The sequence below is a fragment of the Ambystoma mexicanum genome, chromosome 9 (assembly GCF_040938575.1).
Source record: "Ambystoma mexicanum isolate Mex_15411 chromosome 9, UKY_AmexF1_1, whole genome shotgun sequence".
Taxonomy (NCBI): Eukaryota; Metazoa; Chordata; class Amphibia; order Caudata; family Ambystomatidae; genus Ambystoma; species Ambystoma mexicanum.
In genome coordinates, this window is record NC_090931.1 from 269,108,697 (window position 1) to 269,135,105 (window position 26,409).

The following is a 26,409-nucleotide window of genomic DNA, read 5'->3' on the forward strand; positions in this document are numbered from 1 at the left end:
GAGTTGGGCCTGGATGTTGAAAAGTAAATGTTTGAAAAGTTCTTCCCTCTTTGGGGGCAACTCTTATTGACCATTTAACATGAATTTGTATTTATTTCCCCCATTTCTATCTCAAGGTGTGCTATTGTATGTAGTACCATGGGCACCACTTAAACTAGCTTTACTATGAGTTGGCATCTATTCTGTCTCTTCTCATCTCAGGGTGCTCTATTAAATTTAGTACCCAACACTTTGTGATGACCTTTCAATTCTAATTAGGGTTTTTATGATATATATTGGGGGTGATGGATTCTAATTTTCTACATATTTTATTCCAGGGATTTTTTTTATTGTGATCATTGTTGTTGGTTTAATGGATTACAATTTTGATCTGAATAAACAAACTGAAAACTCAATTGGATTTGTAAATGTGCTTTCTTTTTATATATTGGTGACGGCTCATCCAGTCTTTCCCCGTTACGCGTAGAAGTTCAATAAATGACCAACCAGTATCACTGCACAGTTTCCACAAACATCTTAAACATAAAATGTTGAGGAATCCTTGTAATAATTCTTATTTGACAAATCATGTGGATGCCAAGTAGGGCCATTACTTCTCCACAAGGCCTCCACTTACTAAGGACTGGGCTTTCAGTTGCCACAGCGACCAAGGAGCTGGTCTGGCCGCCCTCTGCAGTCCATACACATCTAAAGACGCGCTCCTTATTCCCTTTGGATGATTCCAGAGCAATGAGACTAGAGTTTTTCTTTTTAGTCTTACTATAAACCAAACAGGAATCAGTGTATGTCCTCAGCTCAAACTTATTTTTACTGCAGTTCTAAAAATAAACTCAAAACAGCAAAAGACGACAGTTCCTCAGCTATTAGCATGTCATGGCCAAAACCTGTGAGGCTCAGACCCATTCACTGACATCTCAGATTCCGTACACAAGTGTACTCTTGGTTCACTTGGAATATAAGGCAACCAGTTTACTTGCCATCTATCAATTGCAAACATTAGCTGGAGCTTACGCGTGTTGACTCACATTTTCACTTCTCTTCGGTTTCATCAAAACAGGGATTGAAAACCTAATTATTCAAGGTGGTGTAATACTGATGCATGCAAAATGAATTCACGGCCCAAGGCACGTACCTAATGTCATGGATGGTCATAACCCTGTCGCATTGAAGAACCTGTAGAACTATATTTTCAATGCTATGAAGTGATCCACTGCCATAGGCAGTATTGTATTGTGGGGAGATAAAACCATTTCCTGAATTCATTCTACCTAACTTCAGTCTTAGGAGAAGCAATCATTCCCAACAAAGTTAAGCCGATAGGTGCAGGAAAGGTATGTTCACTAGCAGCGCATCATATTCCAACTCCTAAAGTGGCACCGGTAAATGTTTTAGTGGAAAAGAACATGCACAGATCTTCCCAGGGATCAGGGTGTTTGAGAAGAAACCGATGCAAAGAAATGGCAGAGTGTCTGAGATGCCACAGGACCTTATTCCTTCCTTTGGCAATCCAGACAGGGAGGCAGGCAAGACCAACTTGAAGGAGAAAAATTAGCAAACCATTGACCCTGGTGTCCCGCAAGGTGGAAAACAACCCAACAGCAAGTTCTGAGAGTGAGTCTAGGGAGGTGAGCTCTGCTACACCGTCCCTAGGGGTCGAGGCAAGTGGGACCTCACCGGGAGAGACTCCGCCATAGGGGACAAGGACTCCCATTCCTATGAGGAACTCTCTAAAGCTGTGCACACCATGCTTACGTGGGATGCTCTAAAACACCCACGACTTTTAAATAAGACTGGGACGAAGAAAAACATAATGGATGTCGCTATCACCTAGAATGAGAACATGTTCCTTTAAATGGAAGTATCCAATCCTCTAGGACAAGTATGTTGAATAGAGAGTACCAGATGAGCAACACAGAGAGAGAGAGAGAGAGAGAGAGAGAAACAGAGAGAGAGAGAGAGAAAGAGAGAGAGAGAAACAGAGAGAGGGAGAAACAGAGAGAGAGAGACAGAGAGAGAGAGAGAGAGAGAGAGAGAGAGAGACAAACAGTGAGAGAGAGAGAGAGAGAGAGAGAGAGAGAGATACAGAGAGGAACGCATACGCAAGCAAGGGATGGACCCGAGCTGCGTAACATCTGGAGGAGGTAGAGGAGGCTGTGAAGCCCACGAGTTTCAAGCTGGCACTACACTGAACAGGGAGGTGCCAGAGTTATGTTGAATCCCCACCGTGAGAAGATGAATGGGCAGGAGCCCCAAGGCAGGTGGTGGCATGACAACAAAGGATACATGGTGGGCAGCCAGCCCAAAAACTATCACTGATGCCACTGCAAGCACAAAGCAACAAGGTGTCCGGTCACTTAGTAGGATACGGGGACGCTGCGAGGCGAAGAGAAACCCCAAGGAAGACAATGCCGGCAAAAGCAAGTCAATGGGCCTCATTACAAGTACACCGGTCCGGAGTTAACGGCGGCGGTAAAACCATACCACCACCGTTTCCACGTCCGCCCAATCATGACCCGCAGCCCCGGAAATAGCACCTCCTCAAACCGCCACCACAGAGTTAAGGGTCCTGTAAAGTCCACCTGCACGGAAACCCCTCCATTACCGGCAACACGAAACACCGCGAGCATCACAACTAGCGCGGACATGGAAACAACGCCAGAAAAATGGAGTTAAAACCGTGATCACAGTGGCGGTACCTCCGCCACCGCGAAGATGACGTTAAACAGTGCCTGCTGAACAGAATCAGGGCACAGGTGCACCAAATCAGCCCAGCTGGACCCAGCAGCACAACTGGGTGCCCACAAAAAGAGCCACACCCAGTCCAACACAACACAGAATCATGCAGGCAGCAGCTCTAGTAGCACTTGGACTGGGCCTACTCAACCAACAGGCAGCACTGCACATGATGACAGTAATGGTGCAGAGGAGAGGCGGAGGAGGTGCAGGCGCCAACCAGCCAACCCTGCACCTATGGCAAACCCCATTGTGCAGCCACCCCTACCCTGCAGGCAGCCTGCAATACCACGCATCAGGGCCTCACCCTGGAACCTTACCCCAGGACAGATCCACACACTATACCGGCTGGACCGCCCAACAATCCTCTACATCACTGCCATGATTGAGGACATCAGCAGCCACATAGACACCCCCACTGCCACCCCCCCGCCCCTCCTGAAGGTTGTGTCTGTGCTGCATTTCCTTGGCACTGGCACCTATCAACACACGGTTGGTGAGCTGCATGGCATATCACAACCCTGTTTCTCGAAAATCCTGGTACAGGTACTGGATGCCCTTTTGCGCCATGTGTCGGAACACATAGCCCTATCCCGTACCCTCCCCGAGGTCATTGCCACAAAGTTGGCCTTCCATGCCAAAGCAGGCATGCTAAATTGCATAGGTGCACTTGACTGCACCCACATTTATCTGACAGTACCACGTGCAATTGAGATGGTGTTCCGCAATAGGAAACAGTATCACTCACTGAATGTACAGATGGTATGTGATGCCACGCTACTGATTACACACTGCTGCGCACGTTTCCCAGCCTCAACCCATGACTCAATGGTACTGCGGAATTCCACGTTGCCACGGTACATGGAACGCTATGCCGGACAAAGCACATGGCTATTGGGTGAGTACAGCTGATAATGCTCTGACCCTGTTGAAGCGTTATGTATGTGTCCAGGCCAATGAGCAATGTGAGTGTGCCGCTGGACAGCACATGCATCACCCCCCCTTCCCATCTACCAAATAGACAGCGGATACCAAACATCACAAAGGAAGACATGACAGATCACCACAGTGTGCCTGTACACATCCTGCCACAGCCCATCCTGTCACTGTCCCATACACCTTGTGCCACTGCAGACACCCACCCACAAATGGAACACTGCCCTCCCAATGCACGAGATGCCTGTAAATGAGACGTCGTGCATCGACTACTTCAGTACAGTGGAGTCACTCTGCCATGTGTGCACATCACTGCACTATGACATACTCACAATCCAATGTCACCCGCAGGGCACAGTACACATGCACATAAATGTGTAGGCCAATATCCAGTTGGGGACATCCACTGTGATGCCCAATGAACACTTCAAACCACTGCATGGCACATATGCATGAATGAACAATGATACAAGATAGCACAACATCAGATTAAGACATGATACCACAAACACTGACATGTCCCCCCATCTTCATCCCATGTAGGTGATGCTGGATATGCACTCACACCATGGATGATGACACCTGTACGGAGACCAAGGAACAGGCATGAAGAGGCATACAATAGGAAACATGTCCGCACACGTGGAATGATTGAGAGGACATTCGGACTGCTGAAGGCCCGTTTCCGCTGTCTGAGCAGATCTGGGGATCACTGCTGTACAGCCCAGTGAAGACGGGTAAAATCACGCTCGTATGTGCCATGCTGCACAATCTGTGCCTGCGCAGGAACATCCCAATGCCCCCAGACGCAGATGAAGAAGATGGGGATGGGACCACCTCCCCCTGGGGGTGCACTTGATGGCCAAAGAGCACGGGATGAGCTGATTCGCATTTACTTTTGAGACACAGCACATTCACAGCAATGCATAGAGTGATGACAATAAATGATTTGTTGTACTGCAAATGAAATGATAGATGTCCGCACATGTATGTTCTGCTTTCAAATGATGATATATTGATGAATTCACAACAGGGAAGGAGGTGAAATGGTTAGGGAAGCTGTACACCCGAGCCCACCCACCACCCAAACGTACCCACCCCCACCCAGGCCCCAATGTTCAAACACCCAAAACAACCTCCCCACCACCCAAACGTACCCACCCCTCACACCCTTCAAGTCCGCGTGTGTCCTGCAGTGCCCCACACACATGCCATCACTTCTGTGTGCGCTTCTGTGCCTGTGCATCCTTGCCTGAGAGCCCTGTTAGCCGACTCGAGCGCCTCCTTGGACTGGCAGTAGTGGTGCTGGATGGGGTGGTGGTATTGGATGGCACAGAATCAGGTATACATGGCATACGTGCAATATTTGCCTGTTGCCCAATCAACATGGCCTCAATGAGCCTGGAGGTGTTGTCGTTACCCTCCCGCACATGGCGTGCCAGGGTGACTATTGTGCTTGCAAAGCGTCCAATAGACCTTGAGAGGCGACGCACTGACGTGCTGTAGTACCCCCTCTGCAGCCTAGATTCTTCAAGCTGCCTCTCCACCAGCTGGGTGAGGGTTGCCTGCTGCGCCTCCATCCGCTGCATGTGGGAATTCAGCTCTGCCATGGGGTGGGTGACCTCATGGGACTTCTGAGTGAAGCGGGGCTAAACTCCAGCTGATGGAAGGAACCCCAGGTCATCAAATGTGGGCGTCGCCCCCTGTGGCCCAGCATCAGAGTGCTCTACCGGGGCACTGTTGTCACTACAGGCTGCATCCTCTTCAGTGCAGCTGCCTTCTGTGTTGGTTTGGGTGGGCATGGTGGGTTCCCGTGGCACCTGTCTTGCCTCAGGCAGCATGGAGACGGTGGGGATGTCAGTGGTGGTGGCCGGCACATCTGTTGCAGTTGGTAGTGGGGGCTGAGATGCAGAACTGCTGGCAGCATCCTCTTGTGTGGGGGCGGCGACTTGGACACGTTCCGGTGCTGATTGCCTGGCCTGTTGTGCAGTGTCACTGTCACTGGATACGGCTGTGGGGACACAGAGGACATGCAATTAGTGTTGTGGTGGTGGCTGATGGGTGCATCACATGCATCATACAGGTTGGTCATTGTATAGTGTTCGTTACATGCATCTAATTGCTTGGGGTATGCATTGTTGTGATATTGGGTGCCATAAAGATCTTGATGGGTCCTTTGGGCCAGTCATGCACTGCCTGGGGGGGGGTTATTAATGGGTCCTTTGGGCCAGTCATGCACTGCCTGGGGGTGCGGGGGTTAGTAATGGGTCAGTCATGCACTGCCTGGGGGGGTAATTAATGGGTCCTTTGGGCCAGTCATGCACTGCCTGGGAGGGGGTTATTAATGGGTCCTTTGGGCCAGTCATGCACTGCCTGGGGGGGGGTTATTAATGGGTCCTTTGGGCCAGTCATGCACTGCCTGGGGAGGGGGGGGTTATTAATGGGTCCTTTGGCACTGTAATGCCATCAACATATTCTTTTATGGCATTCATGTTTGACCACTTACCAGCATCTGCAGGTGGGCTCACTCCTGCCTTAGCCTCCCCAATCCCATGAATGCCCACAAGGTGGAGGACACTGCTGCAACACTCCTCCCATGCTTGCAGCCTCAGTGGGGAAGGGGGTCCTCCACCTGTCCCACTGCTGCGTTGGGCGGTGTGTGGAGATGAGGTTACGAACCCTCAGCCTGAGGTCGTCCCACCGCTTGTGGCAGTCCTTGACGCTCCTCACTGTCACGCCCACAGCGGTGCACTTGCGTGCTGCTTCTGCCCACACTTCCTTCCTCCGCTGCTGTGTGGCACGCTGTTGATCGGCACTGAACAGCATCTCTGCATGCTCCACGAGCACAGTTAGCTCCGCCTCACTGAAGCACTGTTTGCGCTGCCTCTGCGCTGAAATCCTGGCAGACATGCTGGTGGTCCCTTTTGCCTTCTCACAGTTGGATAGTGCTTGTGCTGACTCTGGATGGCAATGGATTGTGCTTTATATGATGGCCGCCTCTCTGTTTCCGTTTTTTGGCGATCATGGTATTTCCGGTTCCGTGGCGACGGAGTCGGACATGGGTTTTGCGCTACTTGTGGCAGCGCTATGTCCATTTCCGTGGCTTTTTCTGTGATGGCAGTAACAACGTTTCTGCGTCTGTGTGGTGCGCACGACCGACAGCACGTAATCGGACGGTCTTTCCGCAACCTTGCGGACACGGAAACTTTATTACCGCCGTCACGGAATCACCGCGATCCGAAGCTGCCAGGATGTAATGAGGCCCAATGGCAATACAGAGCAAGATGGAAGTTCCCAGAGAAACCAGAATCCCGGAGACGTTCTTCACAGTCAGAGGTATCGGGGAGAATGGGAATAACGGGAGGCCTAGAGGGAATCATATCATGCAAGAAACGCGTCCCAGTACAATCCACAAGGAAAAGTTGGACGTGAAACTGATGAACTTAAATTTTTGTGATATCAGAGAAAGAAGTTTTGAAAATATTGAGAGTGAAAGAAAAGAACAGTGCATTACAATATACTGGGAAAAAAGGGAAGTACCCCAGTATTCTACTCAAGAAGGGAATAACATAAGAGAAAGGGAAAATGATGAGCATTATGCAAAATCGAATAGAACAAAACAAAGTGAACCATAACTGTCCAGGAGAGAAGGCCTACCAGAGAAATAGTATTTTTCAAGAATACTTCGAATCTAGTAACCAGAATTACAGATCTCATGAAAGATCCACAAAGGCTATTTACAAGGAGAGAAAAACGAATAGCCCACTTGAAGAGTTACAGAGACTGATACAAGAAATAACGACAGACTATTTGAAGATTATATACTAATAAGTAATCCTAACACTAGTACCAAAAGTACCCTCACGAGAAGGAAGCCATTCGCTTGACCCAAGTTAGTTATCATAGTGGTAAGGTCAGATTAGTTTGGACAGCGGACTTATTCCTTTGGACATTCATGATTGACTGACAAGCACCTTAGTAACATAGGGAGGGACCACTCAGTGATATGGAAAGATAGGCCTTATATTTTTCTTTTAATAAAACCATGTGAGGCATGCCCTCAGAGTGTCCGTGTCCTCCTCCTGACTTGCCACACTTCTCACAGTTCATCAAGTAAACCATACAGAGCACTAATGTATTTGCATGTTTGTATATGTTATCCTACTCCACTCTATAGATAAGAGACAAGTTGGCATGACCATGTTGCAAGACTTTCACCTTTAGACAAGCTGCTACATTTATCAGACCTTGTTAAAATGTTCTGTTTGTTCTTAAGGGAAATTCCCTAAGCGTGTAGGCTAGTAGAGAGGTCTGCCTTTTGCAAATATATAAGCGCTAATATTGACCACTTATGTAGCATGCACTACAATCAGAGTTGTACCTGCAGGTGCCAATGTTCACAGCCCTTGAATGGATGGAACTTTCTATCAATCTGGGGAGGGACAGGAAGGCCTTCCCTTCTCAACATCAGGCTGTAAGAGCGTGATAAATAACCAGAGAAGCAAAGCAAAGAGAGAAAGATACATAAGCAAAGACAGGACGGAGATAGAGAGAACAAGAAATAGAGAAAAAGAAGTGGGGGTAAGGAGAGGGACAAGGGAACAGAAATAAGCAGTCACACAGAGACAACTCCTAGTGTGACAGATATGAGACCCACAGAGGGAGAAGTTAAGATTGCGGGAGGATCAAGGTAAGAGTATGGGGATTACCAAAAAAGCAAGAGCGAAGGAATTTGCGCCAGAGATGTTTGACCCAACAGATGTGTGGCTGAGAGGAAGCTTCTATTACTGAGCTTTATCCTCTTCTGATCATGTCAAGTAGGGTGCTACATCTTTTGGAGTATTGGCACTGATCTCAGATCAAGACATAAAGTTACTCGGAATTAATACATCAAAGTTCTGGGTCTGAGAGGTGGATAGTACTGACACATTTAAAGCACTAGGCAGCCTGGCCTTTCAGCTGAAAGACGAAACACCATGCAGACCCTACAAATACAAACTTGCAACATGCAAGCTGCACACAGAGCTCTGTTGTGATCACTTTAGCCATGTACACTTGGGGCTGTGAAAGACCCAGAACTTTAAAAATCCACCAAATATCAAAGATCAGGAGCAGTCTGAGAGGCAGGACAAAGCCACAGACGACCTAGTACCCGCCAGTGCTATTACATGTAGGCAACTGGGCAGCGAAGAGGCCCCCAGTGTTATTCTGTGAACTTGTAATGCACTGCCCCACTATTTTGATAGCAATAATTCTTTTTATCACCAAATGCAGCCATCTCATACACACCTCTCCGGCATTGTGGTACCAAATCATCTTTTATAAACAGCTGATACAGCTGGGTGAGACATTATCATCTGGATACCAAGTGTCCCCTTGTCATTTAACAGGGTTGCAGCACCTGCACCTCCAATGCCCTGTCCAAAAGGCTTAGAGACAAACCGTCCTGCGGAAAACATCCATTAAGGCACAAGTCAAGGTCAGAGCATTAGGTCCTAAAGGTTAGAAAACGGTGCCTAGGGAGAGTGACCAGTCATAAGTGTTGAATATAAGCCTCATTGCTGCTGCTCTCTTTTATTTTAGTAATTTGTCAAAGACTAGTTGCTAATCACATATCTTTATGTAGTCTGGACCAGTTAATTGACTAGATTATAAACAATTTAAAACACACCACCAATGCCCTTTATTTTTTTATGTAGACTTGTCAATGAATTCCTATAGCCTAGCCTATCATTATCAATAAAGTTGTACTAAAAAAGAAGTGACCACACACGTACTAAAAATAAGGCCTTGTTTACATCAATGCTGTAGGTAGGTATTTAAATTCTGACAAGCAGAGTTGGGTAGGCCACTGGTAGCCTATGGGAACTTCCCTGAATCATAGATGTAATGCGCTTAGTTCAATCTCTCCTAGGCGACCAATGCTCGATGTGCAACTGGCTTATTCATCAATGTAGAATCCCTGTGGGCTAAAGCTGTCCTCATTCGGTCGACGTGGCCAAAGGTCACCCCCATCTAGAGGATGGATGCGCTCTTCTTTTGATCTTGGGCAACTCTGCCTCACAGCCATTTATAAATAATGACACAACAGCTCACATTCCTAATATTTTTTTAAGGTTAATGTCACTGCAGGTCATTAACAGGTCACCTAAAATAAAATAAGAACACTGATCCATCTAGATGAACTTTGCCAAATGCCCGATTGCCATCCTTGGTGTTTCCTGTGAGAGAAGGGCAGCAGAGCACCTGCTGGGGGGCAACGGAGAGTAGTCATGGCTCTTTTACATGAGGTTTGTTAGGGATGGAATAAGGCCCCAACACTCTCTACATGTGCACTTCAAGGGGGGGGGGGTAGGTGTTGATCAGCAGCAACACCAAAAGCATCAGTAAAAGCCATGAAGGTCTCTTAGCTTTAACATAACTATACATAAACAGTCATGTTTTTAATGTTTAAACTTGCCCGTTTTTTCTTTTGATTGATTTGAACGCTTCTGCCTGCAGTCGTCTCAAGAGATCACTTATTGTGGTCAGTTGAGTATGTGTAAACAAATATATTTCGCAGGGACACTGGTGTGGCTAGCTGATGCTAATCTCACAACTCAAGTACTGAAGCAGTTTGGGCTAGTAGTCCTGGCTCATATCAATTGACTACAGCAAGTAATAACTAGCACAGCAATGCTTTCAATATTAATAAACCCGAAACACACCTACAACATACAGTCTCTGCAAAACACTCAATTCTATGGTTGCCTTAACCCTTGCCCCCTGCCCTGAAAGGTGTACATCGCTGCATTAAAAGCGAATTCCCCCAATAGCAATTAAACAGCGGTCTAAGTGTGGACTATTTGCTGTGGGGGAGAGCAGATGCACTCGGCCAATCAGTCTACAAACAGTAACACACATTGCCATCAAGTAGTGCATTTTAAAAGTGGGCCCATGCAGTTAAAAAGAAGGTCGCAGAGCGTTTCTTGGTTAAGATGTAAGATGATATTTTGTCCAACTGAACATAGCTTGTTTTTATTGTATGTTGTAGTTCACAAAAAAGAAAAAAAAAAAGACCTGTGAAGCAGAAGTTTGGTTTAGTTTAGTGTATTTGCTTGTATAGCGCAACGAACCAGGAGGTATCTGGGTGCTTTTGCTTGCATGTACAAAGTTGGTTGCAACAAAAAAAACAGCTCACAACCAGCTCCCATCCTTGCTCACTTTTAAGTCAATTGTTGAAACCTCTACATTACTAACCACGTACAAATGTATATAAGCTTAAGCTCAGATGGCAAGGGACTATGTGTTTGGCACCATCTTGGGGACGTTGTTAAGTGTCCACCGTCCACGACAGTCGAGAATGCGTCATGTTGTGGATGGCCGCGGAGTTTGGCTAACACCACTGCATGATCATTGCAGTTTGTGCAAGATGGAGAGGGACAGTTATTCTTCTATTACGCTTATCAGAGAAAAATAAAAAATAGATGTGATGGAGGCTGCTCGCCAAGACGCAGGATCTTGTCCGACAGCACAGGGTGCATCGCGTGTCGGTCGATATTACAAATCTTCAAGATAGGTACCACTCATTATGCACAAAGCACAATATCACTGCACCCGGGTGCATTTTCTAGATTTTGCGGATCTATGTGATCACTGCGACCCTCACAATTGCAATGGCTGAAAATGGCGACTTTATAATTTTAATTTTTTTAAACCCCTTTACACCACATATATATGTGGGGGAGACCCCCCTCAGCCCCTCCATATTAATATGATATCCTGTACCCCCCCACATATATGTGCGGTGTAAGGGGGGTCTAAAAAAAAAAGAAAAGTCTATTTTCGGCCGTCGTCTTTGTGAGGGCGACATTTTTGGCCATTACCGATTTTGCCATTGTATTCAAAACTCTCTATATTTGTAGTCTACCAAAGAGCTCGGGGGGGCCCTGTGAGGTGGAATTCACTGCACCATTAGTTTTCACACATGCCTCACTAATTACTGGATTCATCCATTGAGCCCTCTGTAGGGCGTGTGGAGGGAATCATGGTGAGGTACAAATATAACACAATTAAGTTGTACACTTCTCTTCTACTGGTTGGTTGTGTTCTTCACTGTAGCAAGACATTTTTTTACAAACAATCTGTAATGCAAACCACTGCATGTTCGAGTACTGAACATCTTTCACTTTTAAACCTAGAAAAATGCACGGCTGGAAGGAAAGTACATAAGGGCAGTGCGTCATCTGCATATGCACTGCTGATGGAACCCGAGGTTCTGAGACTTACCTTGTAATGATTGCCAAGTGAGGTGGGTGCATACAGGCTCCCATGAAGAGCACAACATTTTCATGCCGCGTCTGTCTGTAGTTCATGACTTCCTTTTTGAATAGTTTGAGATGATCCTGGTTATTTCCGTCAATCTCCAAGAGCCGGATGGCCACCTCACCGTGCCACTTGCCCCGGTAAACTTTACCCCACCGCCCTTGCCCAATGAGCTCCCCTAGTTCAATCTGTTCAAAGGGGATATCCCATTCTTGCAGGTAGACGCTGGTCTGGCTGGCCTTGCGGGATATCTTCCCTCGATAGTGCATCCTCGAGGACGGCAACTCGTCTACCTCGTCGTCCTCCTCCTCCTCCTCCTCTTCTGCTTCAGATTTGGTCGCTTCTTGATCTTCCACCTGTTTTGGAGGAAAGGTAAGTGTTACTTTAGTTGGGTAGACCGCCCTAAAACCCTTTGAAAGCAGATAGCATTGTTCAATATTGCGAAGGCTTGCACTAGGCAGTTTAGCGTAACCATTTTTCTCCTTTCAAATTATTTCAAGTTTGTCCAAAATTATAAATTGCTAACGGCAGTGAAGATTACAAAGCAAGTCTATGTGTATTGAAATTACATTTTAAATTATTCAAGTCATTGTAACATTTTTGTATGAATCAAAGTTTGTGAATTCACTGAAATGGAGAAAATGTGTGATGCCCTCAGGATCAGAGCTTATTTTATTAAGCATTTGACTCCTCAGGGCACTCGTCTCAGATCCTCAAACTATGAAATCTGCAATGAGCCAATCAGGCAAACCCAGTTGCCACATTGCAGAAGTGTCTCCATCTAAATCATCGTTCACATTTTCTGCCTACTTGTGCATTCTTGATCGTAGGCACTGAGTTCAATACAAAATCCTCTTGTTTGCCTTAATGTCAAAACCAGGTTTGTTCACTGCGTAAACGTATCATATGTGGATTGTAATTTATGCAGTTATTGCTACTATGACCCGGAAGAAATGGAGGTCACCTAACGCAGGGCGTATCAGTGCCACCTAGGTTCCTCTATGAATAATCTAGAATGCGTTTTAAAATAAACTCTGTACACCAGTAGGTTATAACCCGATATCCAAGTAGAGATGTCCTATAATAATTCTTTGCTTTTTATACAGTACACTTGTTGCAGTTTCCTTAACCCTAAGCAGCAGATATTTATTTATTTAAAAGGCATTTGTGACTTTTCTATCAGCCTTTAACCTTTACTTAAGAGAAAAAAAAGAGCAGATAATATTCCAAAATAATGGTACTGCTAAACGCATCAACTGTTGAAGGATGACGGTTGAGTCGGCCCATCGGTGATTCGAACATAAAACAGATCTCACCAATAAGTGTTTAACTGAATGGGGTAACAAACCAGTGTAGGGTATACTCTTATAGGGTCTACAGACCAGACAAAGCATAGAAGAGGATGGTATGACGAAGACACCCCCAGAACAGACCACTGAGCATTTCCTCACATGTTACGAAGCATCAGTTAGTATGTCAGACGTGAACCCTAAACATAAGAAAGGTGTTGCAACCCTTCTCACTCTGCTTAGGCTTTTGCTGTGCAGCTTGGTGAACTTTGGAGAGGCTGCAGTGGCAATTGACCATAGGAGTGGAGTACTGGCGCTTTCATTTTTCAAACACACCTACCTTTCATAACGTGACTGGAGACACCTAGCACCCGCACATGAGTCCGAGGCGAGTCCAGTCTTTGCCAGTCATCGCTGAGGAGTTGCGAAGCAGTATGGCCTCCGTTTCATCAACTACAGAGGTCGGCTGTCCACTCTACTGTCGGAGGTTCAGCAGCCCGCCCCCATACGAGAGCGACTTCCAGACTTCCACAGTACCAGCGCGAGAGACCTGCAAGGGCGTATGCTGAACCTAAAGAAAGAGGTAAGACTCCTTCCCACTTGAACTCGAACAGTCCCAGAGATTCCGCGACCTCGCTCAGCGATGGTGCTGTGAGACATGAGGCCGGCGGGAGGGAAGGAGGCGTGCCTGACGCCCACAACTAACAAGGAAATAATGTGTGAGAGACGAGAACACCCGTCACAACGGCAGGCACAGGGACAACAGACGAGACAACATGTGTATTACAAATAGGGCTCAGCAAACACAGACTGGAAAACATTGCTTGTACACAAAACGACGAAAACGGTGAAAGCGAAAAGCTGAAGCAGGACACTGACCCGGCTTCGCCAGTAAGTGCAGAAGCTGGAGACAGTCAGCCAGCCAACGGAAAGGACGGAAATTGTGCCATCGGCCCATTTAAACGTGACAGATGCCGAACTCACGGACCTAGGATTGATTATAGACGCTCAATATGAAAACAAACACCCCAAGAGCGGAATCAGCCGCGGAATCAGAAGAGATTAGGGGAAGGAGTATCAACCTAGAAAGCATTGAAGGCGGCACCAACATGACTAAAGAAGTGAACGAAATAAAGCAAACAAGAGAAAAAAATAACTTGTACAGTCAGAATAAGAAAGAAAAAAAGTCCACTGACGAAAAAAGAGAAAAGAGTGGGAATCTCGTGGAAAATGACATGCAGGCTTGCAGTGAAGGTCTGGACGAATCCATCTACTCAGATGCATCGGAAATTGTGATAATAAGTGATGAAGGTGAAATACACGATGTAGGAAACAGCAGAAGTAGTCAAGAGGTCGCGGCCAACATAAAACAAATAGAAGAAAACATGCACAATATAAGTATTGATGACCAAGACCAACCAAAGACATTAGAAGGGAAGAATAAACAGGACGAAAAAACCAACGAGTCATTAACAGAAACAAGGCCAAATGAGAAAGAATACAGAAAGTTGGAATCCTTAATAAAACAGAGGAGTCAGAAAAGAGAAAGCATACAGAAAGACGGGAAGGAATCATATAGACAAGTCAACCGTCTACTTCAATTAGCAAAGTCACCCCTAATAGGGAAAAGGATCATAGAAAGGAGCCACAGTCATGAAATCTCAATTGCAGAAGAGATAGGAGAACAGGAATGGAGAGAACAATTCATTAAAACAATTGAAGGAAAAACAACAAAGGGCACAACAAATGAGAAAGGACCAGTAAACGGCTACGAAAGCAGTCCAATGAAAATAGGAGGCCGAACAAAGGATCTTGGAGAGAGACAAAAGGTGTACGACATCCCACAAACACATCGTTTAAGGAAAAATCCTAACTTGGGAACAGGACCTCGGCTGGTCTTTAACGCTGAAGCAGCAGATCTATCAATGTTGTCACCTCAAGACAAAGGATGTTTGCAATCAACGATTGCCTTGAAGAGACCGACCCAAACAAACCCACTCATGATGGAGAAAAGTCTAAAAGCAAGGGCAATCTTGTTGCAACCTCAACACAAACGGAGGATCGTGAAACCTCGCCACAGAGAACGGGACAAAACAGTGAAAACAACGGAAGTAAGAACAAAACAAAAAAAAAAAATCACAAAAAGTCAAAGAGTCGGTAGAACAAAGACACATCAACTATATACTCGGATTTCTCCATGGATATAGGAACACAACTACAGAACAATGTTATGGCAGCGTTAACCATCTCATTGGCCCTGTACATGAAACTGTATGAATCCATCAGCGAAAATGTAAAGGACAACAATGCACTCTTAGCGCTGATGCTAACAAAGCTATCAGCACAAGAAATAACTGCTCTAAAAATCGAAGCAAGATTAAATCATGAAGCAGAAACCTCGGCAGCGTGGCAACGAAGATTATTCGACCTAGCCAGTGGAGAAAGACACGAGAAAGACCAATTGACCAATGCAATGCTAGAGTCACTGAAATGGATGCGTAAAACAGTAGAAAACGCAGAGCGGAATGAAAAAACATGTAGTCTAGAGAACAAGGCTAGACACATAGATGACAGGGAAGATGTACAAGACTTACGAGGTACACATGCTCAAAACAGAGAAAACCAACAGCAATGCATAGAAAGTACAGCCGACATAAAGGCAAATAAAGATGTGACTAGCAAGTGGAAAGCTCTGGGGAACAACACACAAGTAAAAGATCAAAGCACCAGAAACAAAGTTGAAAATAACAATCTCCAAGAACAGGTTGAGTACTTAACCATCAAGGAAGCCACAAACAACAACGTGAGCTCGAACAAAGACGACTCCTTGATTGAAATGGGAGAAAGTGGAGGTAAGGAGAACAACACGAACAAGGATGAGCTATACTCTGTATTCAGACCGGCACAAGGGCCGGGAATCCAAAAGAAATAAGGGAGAAAGCTCTAAAGGTCCACAAAGAAAAGAAGTCTAGGGACAATAATTGAGTAAGCCGAAACACACGAAAACGGTCCAAGGTAATCTAAAGAAAGGAGCAAGAGCATTTTTCCGGAACATAAAACCAGCAATAGATAACGCAAAACAGCTAGCGAGCAAAGAAAATGGCTGACCATCACATGTGATCCCAAAACAAAGTGAAAGACAGGTCAAGATCGTAAACAACGAGGAAGAAACTGAATCGGAGTCGATCAACGGCTCAAGAGACTTGATTGAAGACGCTTCTTATTACATTGAAGAGGTCGCCAACAGCTCTATGCTAAAACCAATGGAATATGATGAGAAAATTCAAACAAGTCAGAAGGAACCAGGATCAGAACTTTTAGGGAAAAATGATTGTGAGAACTCACAAATTGACTCCGAAGAGGAAGAGTTTGTGGCACGAACAGGGTTCTTAACAATGGATGAGAAAAGAAAATTAATAGAGAAAAGACACAGAAAGAAGAGTTAGAGACGAAGATAGAGACCTCCAGAAAGAACAATAAGCCATGGAATCCAAAGCAACCTCGTACGGAACAGAGTTACGATCATGAAAGGAGAAACATGGAAAAACTAAAAAATTAACGGGGTCAATTGGTGAGTAAGGTCCTGATTGAAAATTTGCTCGCAGAAAACGAGGATAAAAACCTGAATTGAAAAAAATGTGATGCTCTTCACTGTGTGGCAAGATTGAGAAAATTGAGAAACAAAGACATAGCATTGGTTGAATACATCGACGAAGATCGAGTCGATAAAAGTGATTTTACCTCTGAAGTCGACTTCAGACAAAGAGCTAATATTAAGAGAAGGGAAAGAGCTGTTGAAAAGAGGCTATGAAGTACGAGAAATACACAGTAAAACAAACCTGGAGGATAAGAACAAAGAACCAATTACTCAAGAACAGAGGAAGACGACAAAGGCTACACAGGTCACAAAGAAAGCGATGGAAAATCATCAGAAAGAAAACTTTAAAATAACAGTGGCAAATTCCAATTTGAAGTTGAGAGATGAACAAAGAGAAGATGCAAGAAAAAGCGAGGTTAAAATCGGAGATAGAAAAGATAGCCTGAAGAGAGACGTAGAGCTCCAAGAAGACTGGCAATGGCTGGCAAGTTCTTCATCGACAGAAGGGAATCGTTAATAGCAAAAAAAGAATGCATCACCCGAAGTGGAGATAGTGATCTCATGGAACACAAGGGGTTTCAAACACCTGATGAACAAAGAAAACCCCCAACTAAACACTGCAACAATAATATGCTTACAAGAAACCTGGATAAGCGAACTTCCAGTATACAGGACATTTGAGATCTGTATCAATCCAGCGAAAAAAGGACGTGAGGGGAGGCCAACAGCAGGGCTAATCACCCTTATAAGAAAGGGCAGCGGATGGCGGACAATAGACAAAAGCAACTCAACCAATTTTGTACAATGGACACTACTAGAAAAAAACAGTGACAACAAAAAAGAGGCAACAACGTACACACTGGTGCAAAAGGTATAGTGGAATCCAGTAGGAATAACAACAGATCATTTTCTGGAAGTAATTACGGAAACAATAGTTGCCAGGTTGGAAAATAATCCGCAAACTCAAATAATTATATGCAGTGACCTCAACATAAAATGCCTAAAAACAAACGGCACCTCTCGACTGGAAGCAGTAAGTTTGGGAACATCAAATGCTGCTAGATAGATACAAATGTTAAAAGGATTTAACCTGCACATGCTAAACGGTCAAAAAACGGGGGACATTCCCGGAGCCAACACGTGGTCCAATGGCCAAGTGTCATCTACAATTGATTACATATGGGTATCCTCATCCATAGTAAGAGAAATAAAAAGATTTGAAATTGTAGAACAGAACGACAGTGACCACAATATCCTGAAGGCAACTTGGTGGAGTGAGGTAAAGTCAAAAACCCCACAAGAAACCAAAGCGAAATCTCACAAAATGGAGCTGAACCCGTCTGTCAACCGAATAAGGATGACAAAGAAAGACATTCTAACATTGAAAGGTCTAGTTAAAGAGACAGACAACACCCAGACGGGTCATCTAAATTATGAAACCCTGCTGGAGGCATATATTGAAAAGAAGTTGGGGCTAAACCACAATGCCCTCACGCCTAAACACACATACAGTTGTCAACTAGTGGAAAGAAGAAAACAACTAAGAAAGGAAATAAGAGAATTCAAGAAAAGAAACAATGATTTGGTCGAACAAAGACAAAGGAACATCAAGAAAAGTCAAAGCCAATATAAAAACTGGCTAACAGAGTTCAGATACAGAAGACAACAAGAACAAGGTGAGGCAATGCTAAAGATGCTGCAGAAGATGAGCACAAGAGAAACATGGGAGCTAATTAACAACTGTACATTGAACCAACAAAGCAGGTTAATTGGTGGTGTCTATGACCAGGAGTGGATAAAACACTACACCAACGTGTTCACAGCACGGATAGAAGATGTGGACCTACCAGACATGATAACTGAGCACGCCTGGTTGAAAATGATGGACGAGGAGGAAATAGAGATTGCAATTCAGAAACTGAAAGACTCCTCTGCTGCCGGGCCAGATGGGGTATCGAATATCCACCTGATGAAATATCCAAAATCATGGGCAGCGATAATAAACAAGTTGTTCAAAACAATTGAGACGCAAAGAAAGATACCTGAAATTTGGAACAAAAGTATAACTGTCCCAATTTATAAAAAAGTTCAACGCTATATGCCGACCAACTATCAGCCGATATCGCTACTAGCAACAACAGGAAAGCTATCTGCTGCAGATCTACAGAAGAACTTGACAAGGTGGGCAGAAACAAATAACATTATAGATGCCCGACAAACAGGATTTACGAAGAGAACCAGCACGGATCTAAATCTTTTCATTTTGACAATGCTAAAAACAAACGCAGTGGAATTTAAAAGGGAATTGCATCTGGCATTGCACATTTATCGACCTAAGTCAAGCATTTGACACAGTTTATAGAAGGAAGCTATGGGAAAAGCTAAAAAAGTGGAACTGTCCTGCAGAGCTACTGAACCCAATAAGGGCGCTACACCAAAATACAACAACACAAATTCGGCTGAATGAAGATGGAGATCCGACATCAAACATCGAAATTAAGAAGGGCGTAAAACAAGACTGTCTGCTTGCGGCTACGCTATTTAAATTGACTTCAGTCCGAAAATAAATGACCAGGAAGTGGCGACAATATGCTACGCAGACGACATAGTTCTACTAATGGACGAAACAGGAATTGGACTACAGCGACCTCTAACCAACCTGCAAAAATACATGTTAAAGAACGACTTGATTAACGTGGAAAAATCGAAGATCATGACGGTGAGTGGTAAGAACAATGGCGCAATGAAAAAATTCACATGGGAGATAGGAGGAGAAAACTTAAAAAGAGTACCCGAGATAAGATACTTGGGAGTCGGAATCAACATCTCGAAAGTGGAAAAAAACTGGGAAGACGTCTTGATCGCAAAAATCAAGAATCTAAGTGTGCAAGGAAGAGTTGTGAATGGTAAATTTGGAAAATTCTCACTGTTGCCGGTCAGAATGTTCTATGTACAAAAAGTTCTACCCTTGCTAACATATGGGAGCAAAGCCGGAGTGAACCTCTCCCACAAAATATGGCCCAAGTTGGAAAGTGGTTTTTGGAAACCACTATTGAAGCTACCAAGAAACACACCAATAGTAGCCATAAGATCTGAGCTTGGGCTAGAGTCCTTAGAAGCCACCATGAAATGGAAATCACTAGGCATGTTGAGAAAAATCAGTGAAGAGAGCCCGGCAGAGGGCTACAAAATACTGGCAACGAAAGGTCAGGGCATAGTTCAACCTACCTTAACCACTGGAAAGGGGAATAGAATTGGACTCTAACAGACTTGGAATCTTCAGAAGAAAAACTGGTGACAAACCCTAATAAAGTGAAAGAAAAGCTTTTCAGACAAGACTGGATCTCAACTAGAGATTCCAAAATGAAGTTAAAAAACAAAGAACATGGCTGGGGAGCATCGGAAAAGAAACGTGCTCCCTGAATACTTGTCAAGATTTCCCTCAAACATCCATAGAGGTATACTGATGAAAATCCGGCTAGGAGTCTATCCGACCAACGACTACAAAAACAGAACAGGCGGTAGAGGAACGTACAAAGGACTTTGTAGATTTTGCCTGGAAAACGACCAGCAGGAGACACCATTCCATCTCCTTGTGAAGTGCAGAGCAGTTTCAAAAGTGAGAAACCAAATGTTGACAAGTCACATGTCATCAATGACAAACAGAAGCAACGTAGAAAGATGGGATTACTTCATCCAAGCAAACAATCATAGAATCTCCTGTGCAGGAATAAACCTTTTGGAAAAAATATTGAAAGACAAAGAAAGAGTCAGAAGGAGAAAACACGTAAAAAGACATGGGAGAATAGAGGGAAAAAATGGACATCACTCAAGCTGGTCTAAGGACATCGAGATGGTTATGAATTGGAGTAGAAGGTTTGATAAAAGTTTGCATGTAAACTAAATTTTACACAAAAAAAATAAAAATAAAAAATAAGAAATTGATTTTTCGTTTTGATGGAGATAGATTTGAAAAATCCCAAACCTTATGCTAGGTTTTCAAAAAAATGCATTTGACCATGGCCATACCCACCAATATCAGCCGTCGGTTCTGCCTGAAATGGATAGAGTCTGTAGGCCAGAATACTACGCTCAAGTCCCTCTATGGCTGAATTCTGAATTGTGATCAAAACACACACCGAGCTGGGGGTAAACACGCCTGAAAAATGCCAATTTTCGGCGCAATTATCGCCAGTGGTGTTACCACACATTAATTGCGCTGAAAACTCCACATTAGGTCCAATGGACCCAATGCGGAATGGGGACTAACAGTTAGCACCCAACCCGTGATCCGGCGGTAATACCGCTAGACGGATGGGTGCTAACGTTAATAAAGTTGGGCGGTATCCCAGCCGGAATACCTCCCAACTCCTGATCAGGCCCCAAAGGAGGTGTCTGCAACCAGCAGCTCTCCAGATGTTTGGAACAACTCCCATGATCCCTCACCATTGACTATGACTGACAAACCCAGAGCCAATAGGGATGTGGGGGATCCCAATGTTCACTGTACCGTGGTGCCTGGCACATGGCAGGGCAGAATCACAGTGGCTCACCACAGATCAGTCTTCGAGAGATGGAATGCTCCCATCCAATATACAACAGCACATCGGGGGGAATTAGCACTTTCAGCCCAAATGCTTTGAGAACTTCCAGAAAAGAAATAAGGCAACTCTCCCCAAATGAGAGGTCCTGAAGCTCTCCCCGAGCAGCTCGAGTACATAATGGAAATCATTTCTCTTCACTCGAGTATACAAGCATGTTTAGATGCAGTTATAGCCGCACAGGAAACATCAACAGAGTCATTTCAGAGAGTTTGCGGGTCCTGCAGTACATTCCTCGCTCTGTGGCTCTAATGATTCTACTCTGTGGCTTTCCAGACACAGGGAGTCTATTGTAGCAGGAAGCAAAGTATTGTTCCAAGACAAGAGATCCTCACACAGGGCATGCCATATTTCCCATAAGGGAAAAGCCGAAACAGAGTTGTCAAAGCTTACCCAGTGTGTTTCAAGCCTCTAATGTATACATCAGCTCAGGTCAGGCAGCAGCAGCAGCAGCAGAAGGGACAGTAGAGGAAAAACAACACTAAAATGTGTATCAGATTGTGATAGGCTTGGTCCAGCCCACCGAGCCCAAACGTTTCCCCAAGCCAATCCTAGCCATCCCCCCAACTGCAACACAGAGATACAGACCCTCCTTCAGGGTGGAGGCAGTACTATATAAAAGCACCCAGCCACCTGCTCAGTATGCCGGAGGCTCACATCTGGAGAAGGCTGGAGACTGGACAGCAGTGGAAGAAGCAGAGGCTGGACAGATTGAGGAGGGTGGTGAGGTTGCAGCAGTGGAGAACTTGAGGTTTCATCAAAAAGTGACAAAGGGCAGGAAGAAGTGGTGCGATCTAAGGAGGCAAAGTATGAGGTAGAAACTGGGAGAGAGCAGGAGAGAGCGAATGTGAGCACACGAGAGAGAACAGGAAGAGGTGAAAGCCAAGGGGACAGAGAAGATGTGGTAACATTACAAGGCAGGCAGCTACAGGAAGCAATATCATCAGCACAAGCTCTGGGAAACCAAGAGGAATTAGTGTTGGTGAAACCCAAAGCAAAGTAAGAGAATCACAGAGGATAAAAGTGACACAGAGGAGGCAACATCAAGGGGATGTAAGTTATACAGAGGAGGAAGAAACATTAAGTGGTGATGGTAGCAAATGTGGTACAGAGGAGGATGGAGGTGTGACATCTGGAGGATAAGGGGACACCTCTAAGGAGAGGGAGCACAGAGGAGAAGAAGGGTTAGAAGTAACGACAGCAGGTTGAGAGACCCGAGCAGATCAGGTGGTAACATCCTAAGAAATTAAAGGAGAGAAGAGCATTAAGTGACAAAGGAAGGACTGAGGCGGTGAGAACGGTCCTCTCATTTAGCTTGAGCAGGAAGGTTACAGCGGGCCCAGTGAGCTCTAGGCGCTGAAAGCCACTGACCTATAAACATTGCTTTGGGCATGGTTATATGGGGGAACGTAGATGCCCAGTGATTAAGGAGGGTTCATATAACAGGGTTCTTTATATTAAATTCCATTAGCCCCCGGATGGGGGAAGCTAGTGTTGGGAAGGGGGCATCCCCATCCCGCCCCCTCCATGCGCTTTAAAGAAAGGCAAGATGCATTTGAGGCACTGTGACGAGCCAGGGAGGAGGGGCGACAGTGAAAGGAACGCCTTCCCGTTCATGAGGACCCTATGCTAATGTAATCATTTATAGTGTATCCCTATGGTATGGCCCGAGGTGCGGGCGGCATCGCTATTTTTGCATAGACATTAATAATCCTAGTTAGAAGAGAAGGCTAGCTCAGTAAAGGCGGCATTACATGCATTAGGTCCAAGTACACAAGGTTACAGAAATCTCCAGTCATGCCCGAGCTCTCATGAGGACAGTCTGCAACACTTTCAAGAACAATGAATAAACAGTGCGGTGGGTGGGGGTGCAAAGATGTGTCTTTCAACCAAAAGGAATGTGCCCCACAAGGCCGCAATCAGAGGCCGGCGCCTGGTGTGCAGGTTCTCACTTTGGCAAAAGCATGACCCGGGCCACACCTGAGTGACCACGAGTTATAGCCCATATAACTGACCAAACCCTAAGATCCCCGAATTCCATGACACCAGGTGCCCTTTGACCACCAACCCCTAAGTAACAAGCCTTGAAATGTTCAAAGAGGATGGACAGGGTGTGTTGTTAAATTGACAATCATGTGATTTGTATTGCGAGGTGCTGCGAGGGATACAATATAACAAAACGAGGGCAGAGACCTTGGAGCCGCATGGCGCGGAGGGAGTGAGTGAACTGTGTGTGTGAAGGTTAGAGTGCTGGGGAACCTCCTGTGCGTCAGTCTTGAGGCCTGCCAAGTGCACAGTGTGACTGATAAACAAGCTGTATAATAGGAGTATCATTCATTTGTTGTTTGACCTTCAGCGTGAGAAGATAAGCCCTGCAACACCCATGTGATGGAAGACGGACGGACTGGGCTGGGACCAATAAACTGCAATCCCATATGGATAAATGCAGCACCTGTATAGGGTCCATCCAATCAGCCGCGCGGGTTGTCACCAAGTATTGCGTCACTGATGATGATGTTTTGCTTTCAAGGTTTCAGCTTGCACCTCTCTTTGGCAGAACGTTCTTAGCAGCAGAGCTGTTGCTCTCATCTGCTCATGAGATTAAACTTGCTATCCTTACAAGATCAACTTGGGCCTTTCTTCCCGCGCGGGTTGTATTCTCTCTGGTGTGAGCGTTCAGGGGCTTGCTTTCACTGAGAACGCAGGCTGAAACCGGCGATCTCAGCCCGCGTTTGATGCTGCATGATGGCCGATTCCCTCTGCTGCCATCTTCCTCCCACTCTCTACCTCCCATTCCCCCCCCCCCCACTTACCTTATTTCGGCTGTGGCGAGTGCTGCTGCCGCAGCCACTCCTCCCTTTTGGCTCCCGAAGGCCCCCATGAAAAGTTAAGAGGGGCTCCATAAGGAGCCCTGCTTCCCTTTCCATGGCGACCATCTTGGAATAGTATTTTCCTCCCGCGATCAGGACACTGCAAGGCCTCCCGTTCATGGAAGAAAAATACTTTTAATTAGCCCCGTCCCAGACCTTGGGATGTGTGCTAATGCCATTAAGCCCTTACCCCCAAACCCCCGTTCCAAGGGCTGAAATGGGGGGGGGGGTAATGTCCCAGTGCCCTGGTTATAGGCCCTCGCTTCACTCTGGCTGATAACTTGGGCTGCTGGGCGTTTATTCCCACTTCCATCACTTGGAACGGAGGGTTAACGCCACATTCCTTCTATAAGAAGTATATTTACAGCAGTTCTTTGGCCCAGCCTGTTCCAGGTCTTTTACAGCAAATTCGGAAGGATGGCGAGCGTAATCAATGTAAAATAAATGAGTATTATGGCAACAGATTTAGCCAAGCCTACAAAAAAAAATAATAATAATAAGACAAATTAATTAAGGTGAAGACTATGAGATAGGAGACTAATAGTGGGCGCACCATAGAGGAAAACACACATTCCATTCTAACAATGCATGACAAGCGTTCCTAGACAACAGCCTTATGTGTAGCTGACAATCCATGAGAAGAAAGCAATGAACAATGCTTTGCTGTTGAGCCACAGTTTAGTTTTGTTTGGGGGAAACTGAAAGGCATGGGCCAGCTATGCCGAAGCAAGGCTTTTCCCAATTCAGCCTTCCAGCTACAATGGGAAACGGGAATGCAAGATGCCCACATTATACAAGTCTGTTTATATTTGAACCGTTCACATGCGCCATTACCTCGGCATCCTGCTCATCCGTGGCTTCAGTTTCCATCTGCTCCTCCACACTGTTGAAAGAAAAAGTGCTGAATTTCAGAAATTAGGAATTAGAGGAAATTGGAATGGCCTAAAATGCAGGACATTCTTGGGCAACTGACCACCTTTCTGGACAGACAAAAAAAAAACACAGAGTCTTTAAACACACCTAGATAACGCAAGAAGCACCGTAACAGATTAAATGTTGAAACCTACACTCCTAGGCACTGCGTACAACTCACGGGCTACTGCTTGCGAAAACGGAGCATTGCTTTTTAACCACTGGGAGCCTATCAATCTTACTATTGATCTTGAAAAGGTGAATCTGCAAATTTTAGTAGCTGGTAATCTGTGTTTTATTGTCCATCAACAATGTTAAAATGAATGTCATTGGGGTTAAAGGTTGTGCATGGTCACGTTGTGTGATGTTGTCAGGGTTAGAGGGAATGGCATGGGATGTCACACCTGCTTCCTGTCATGAACATGGATCACACAGATGGCACAAAGCAAAGATTTCAGGCTCATGATTATTTTTAAGAAATGGAAATAAGGGGTTATGGCAACTATGATTAAATGGTGGAGTTTCAACAAACAAATTAGTCAGGCTTCTCATCAGGACTATTTTTTCCTCAGTCCTTCCCTCACTCTCTGACTCTCAGGTGGAAAAAAGTCACTCACATTCCTTGGGGTTCAAGTGCCTTGCATTTCATTCTTAGCCTGTGTAAGGGTGTCGATGAAGGAGACTGACACACGGGTGGCATGATTTCTATTTTGGAAATGGAAAAGAGGTTGGCACTATCCCCAACTGGTAAGAGGGGTTTCCCTGTCTCAAAAGTAATACTGAAAGGGTCCGTCAGGATGTCTGTCAAAGTAAAGTCCACCGTCCTGTGTCAAAAGCTACTTCTATCCCTCACACTATATAACTTAAGAGTAAACTAACATTATGGAGAGTAGCACCTTTCTATAGCTTCTTGAATGGCATTTAACAAAATGTTCCTTCAAAACAAAATACACCCATGGGGAATGAGCCCCTTGCCCTGGTGTGCAGGTTTCAACAGTCTTTACACATGTTCTCTCCAGGAGAATGGCTCCCTTCTCCGGCTGCTTCACATTGACTCTTAGTTCAGGGCAGCCCTTCTCTTGGTAGGTTGTGGCACAGTTCAATCACAGCTTCTGCTTGGCTACCAGGAGAATGGCTCCCTTCTCCCGGCTGCTTCACATTGACTC

At 45.3% G+C, this 26,409-nt stretch overlaps 1 protein-coding gene across 1 annotated transcript in view; it reads right to left on the reverse strand.

Moving 5' to 3' along the window:
• Positions 1 to 26,409, reverse strand: part of KSR1 (kinase suppressor of ras 1) — a 736,034-nt gene that overhangs the window by 94,834 nt on the left and 614,791 nt on the right. Inside the window, exons 13-14 of the mRNA XM_069614610.1 lie at positions 25,166 to 25,214; positions 11,938 to 12,329 (exon numbers count right to left, since the gene is read on the reverse strand). Coding sequence (XP_069470711.1) covers positions 11,938 to 12,329; positions 25,166 to 25,214 — 441 coding nt within the window. The remainder of the gene's footprint in view (positions 1 to 11,937; positions 12,330 to 25,165; positions 25,215 to 26,409) is intronic.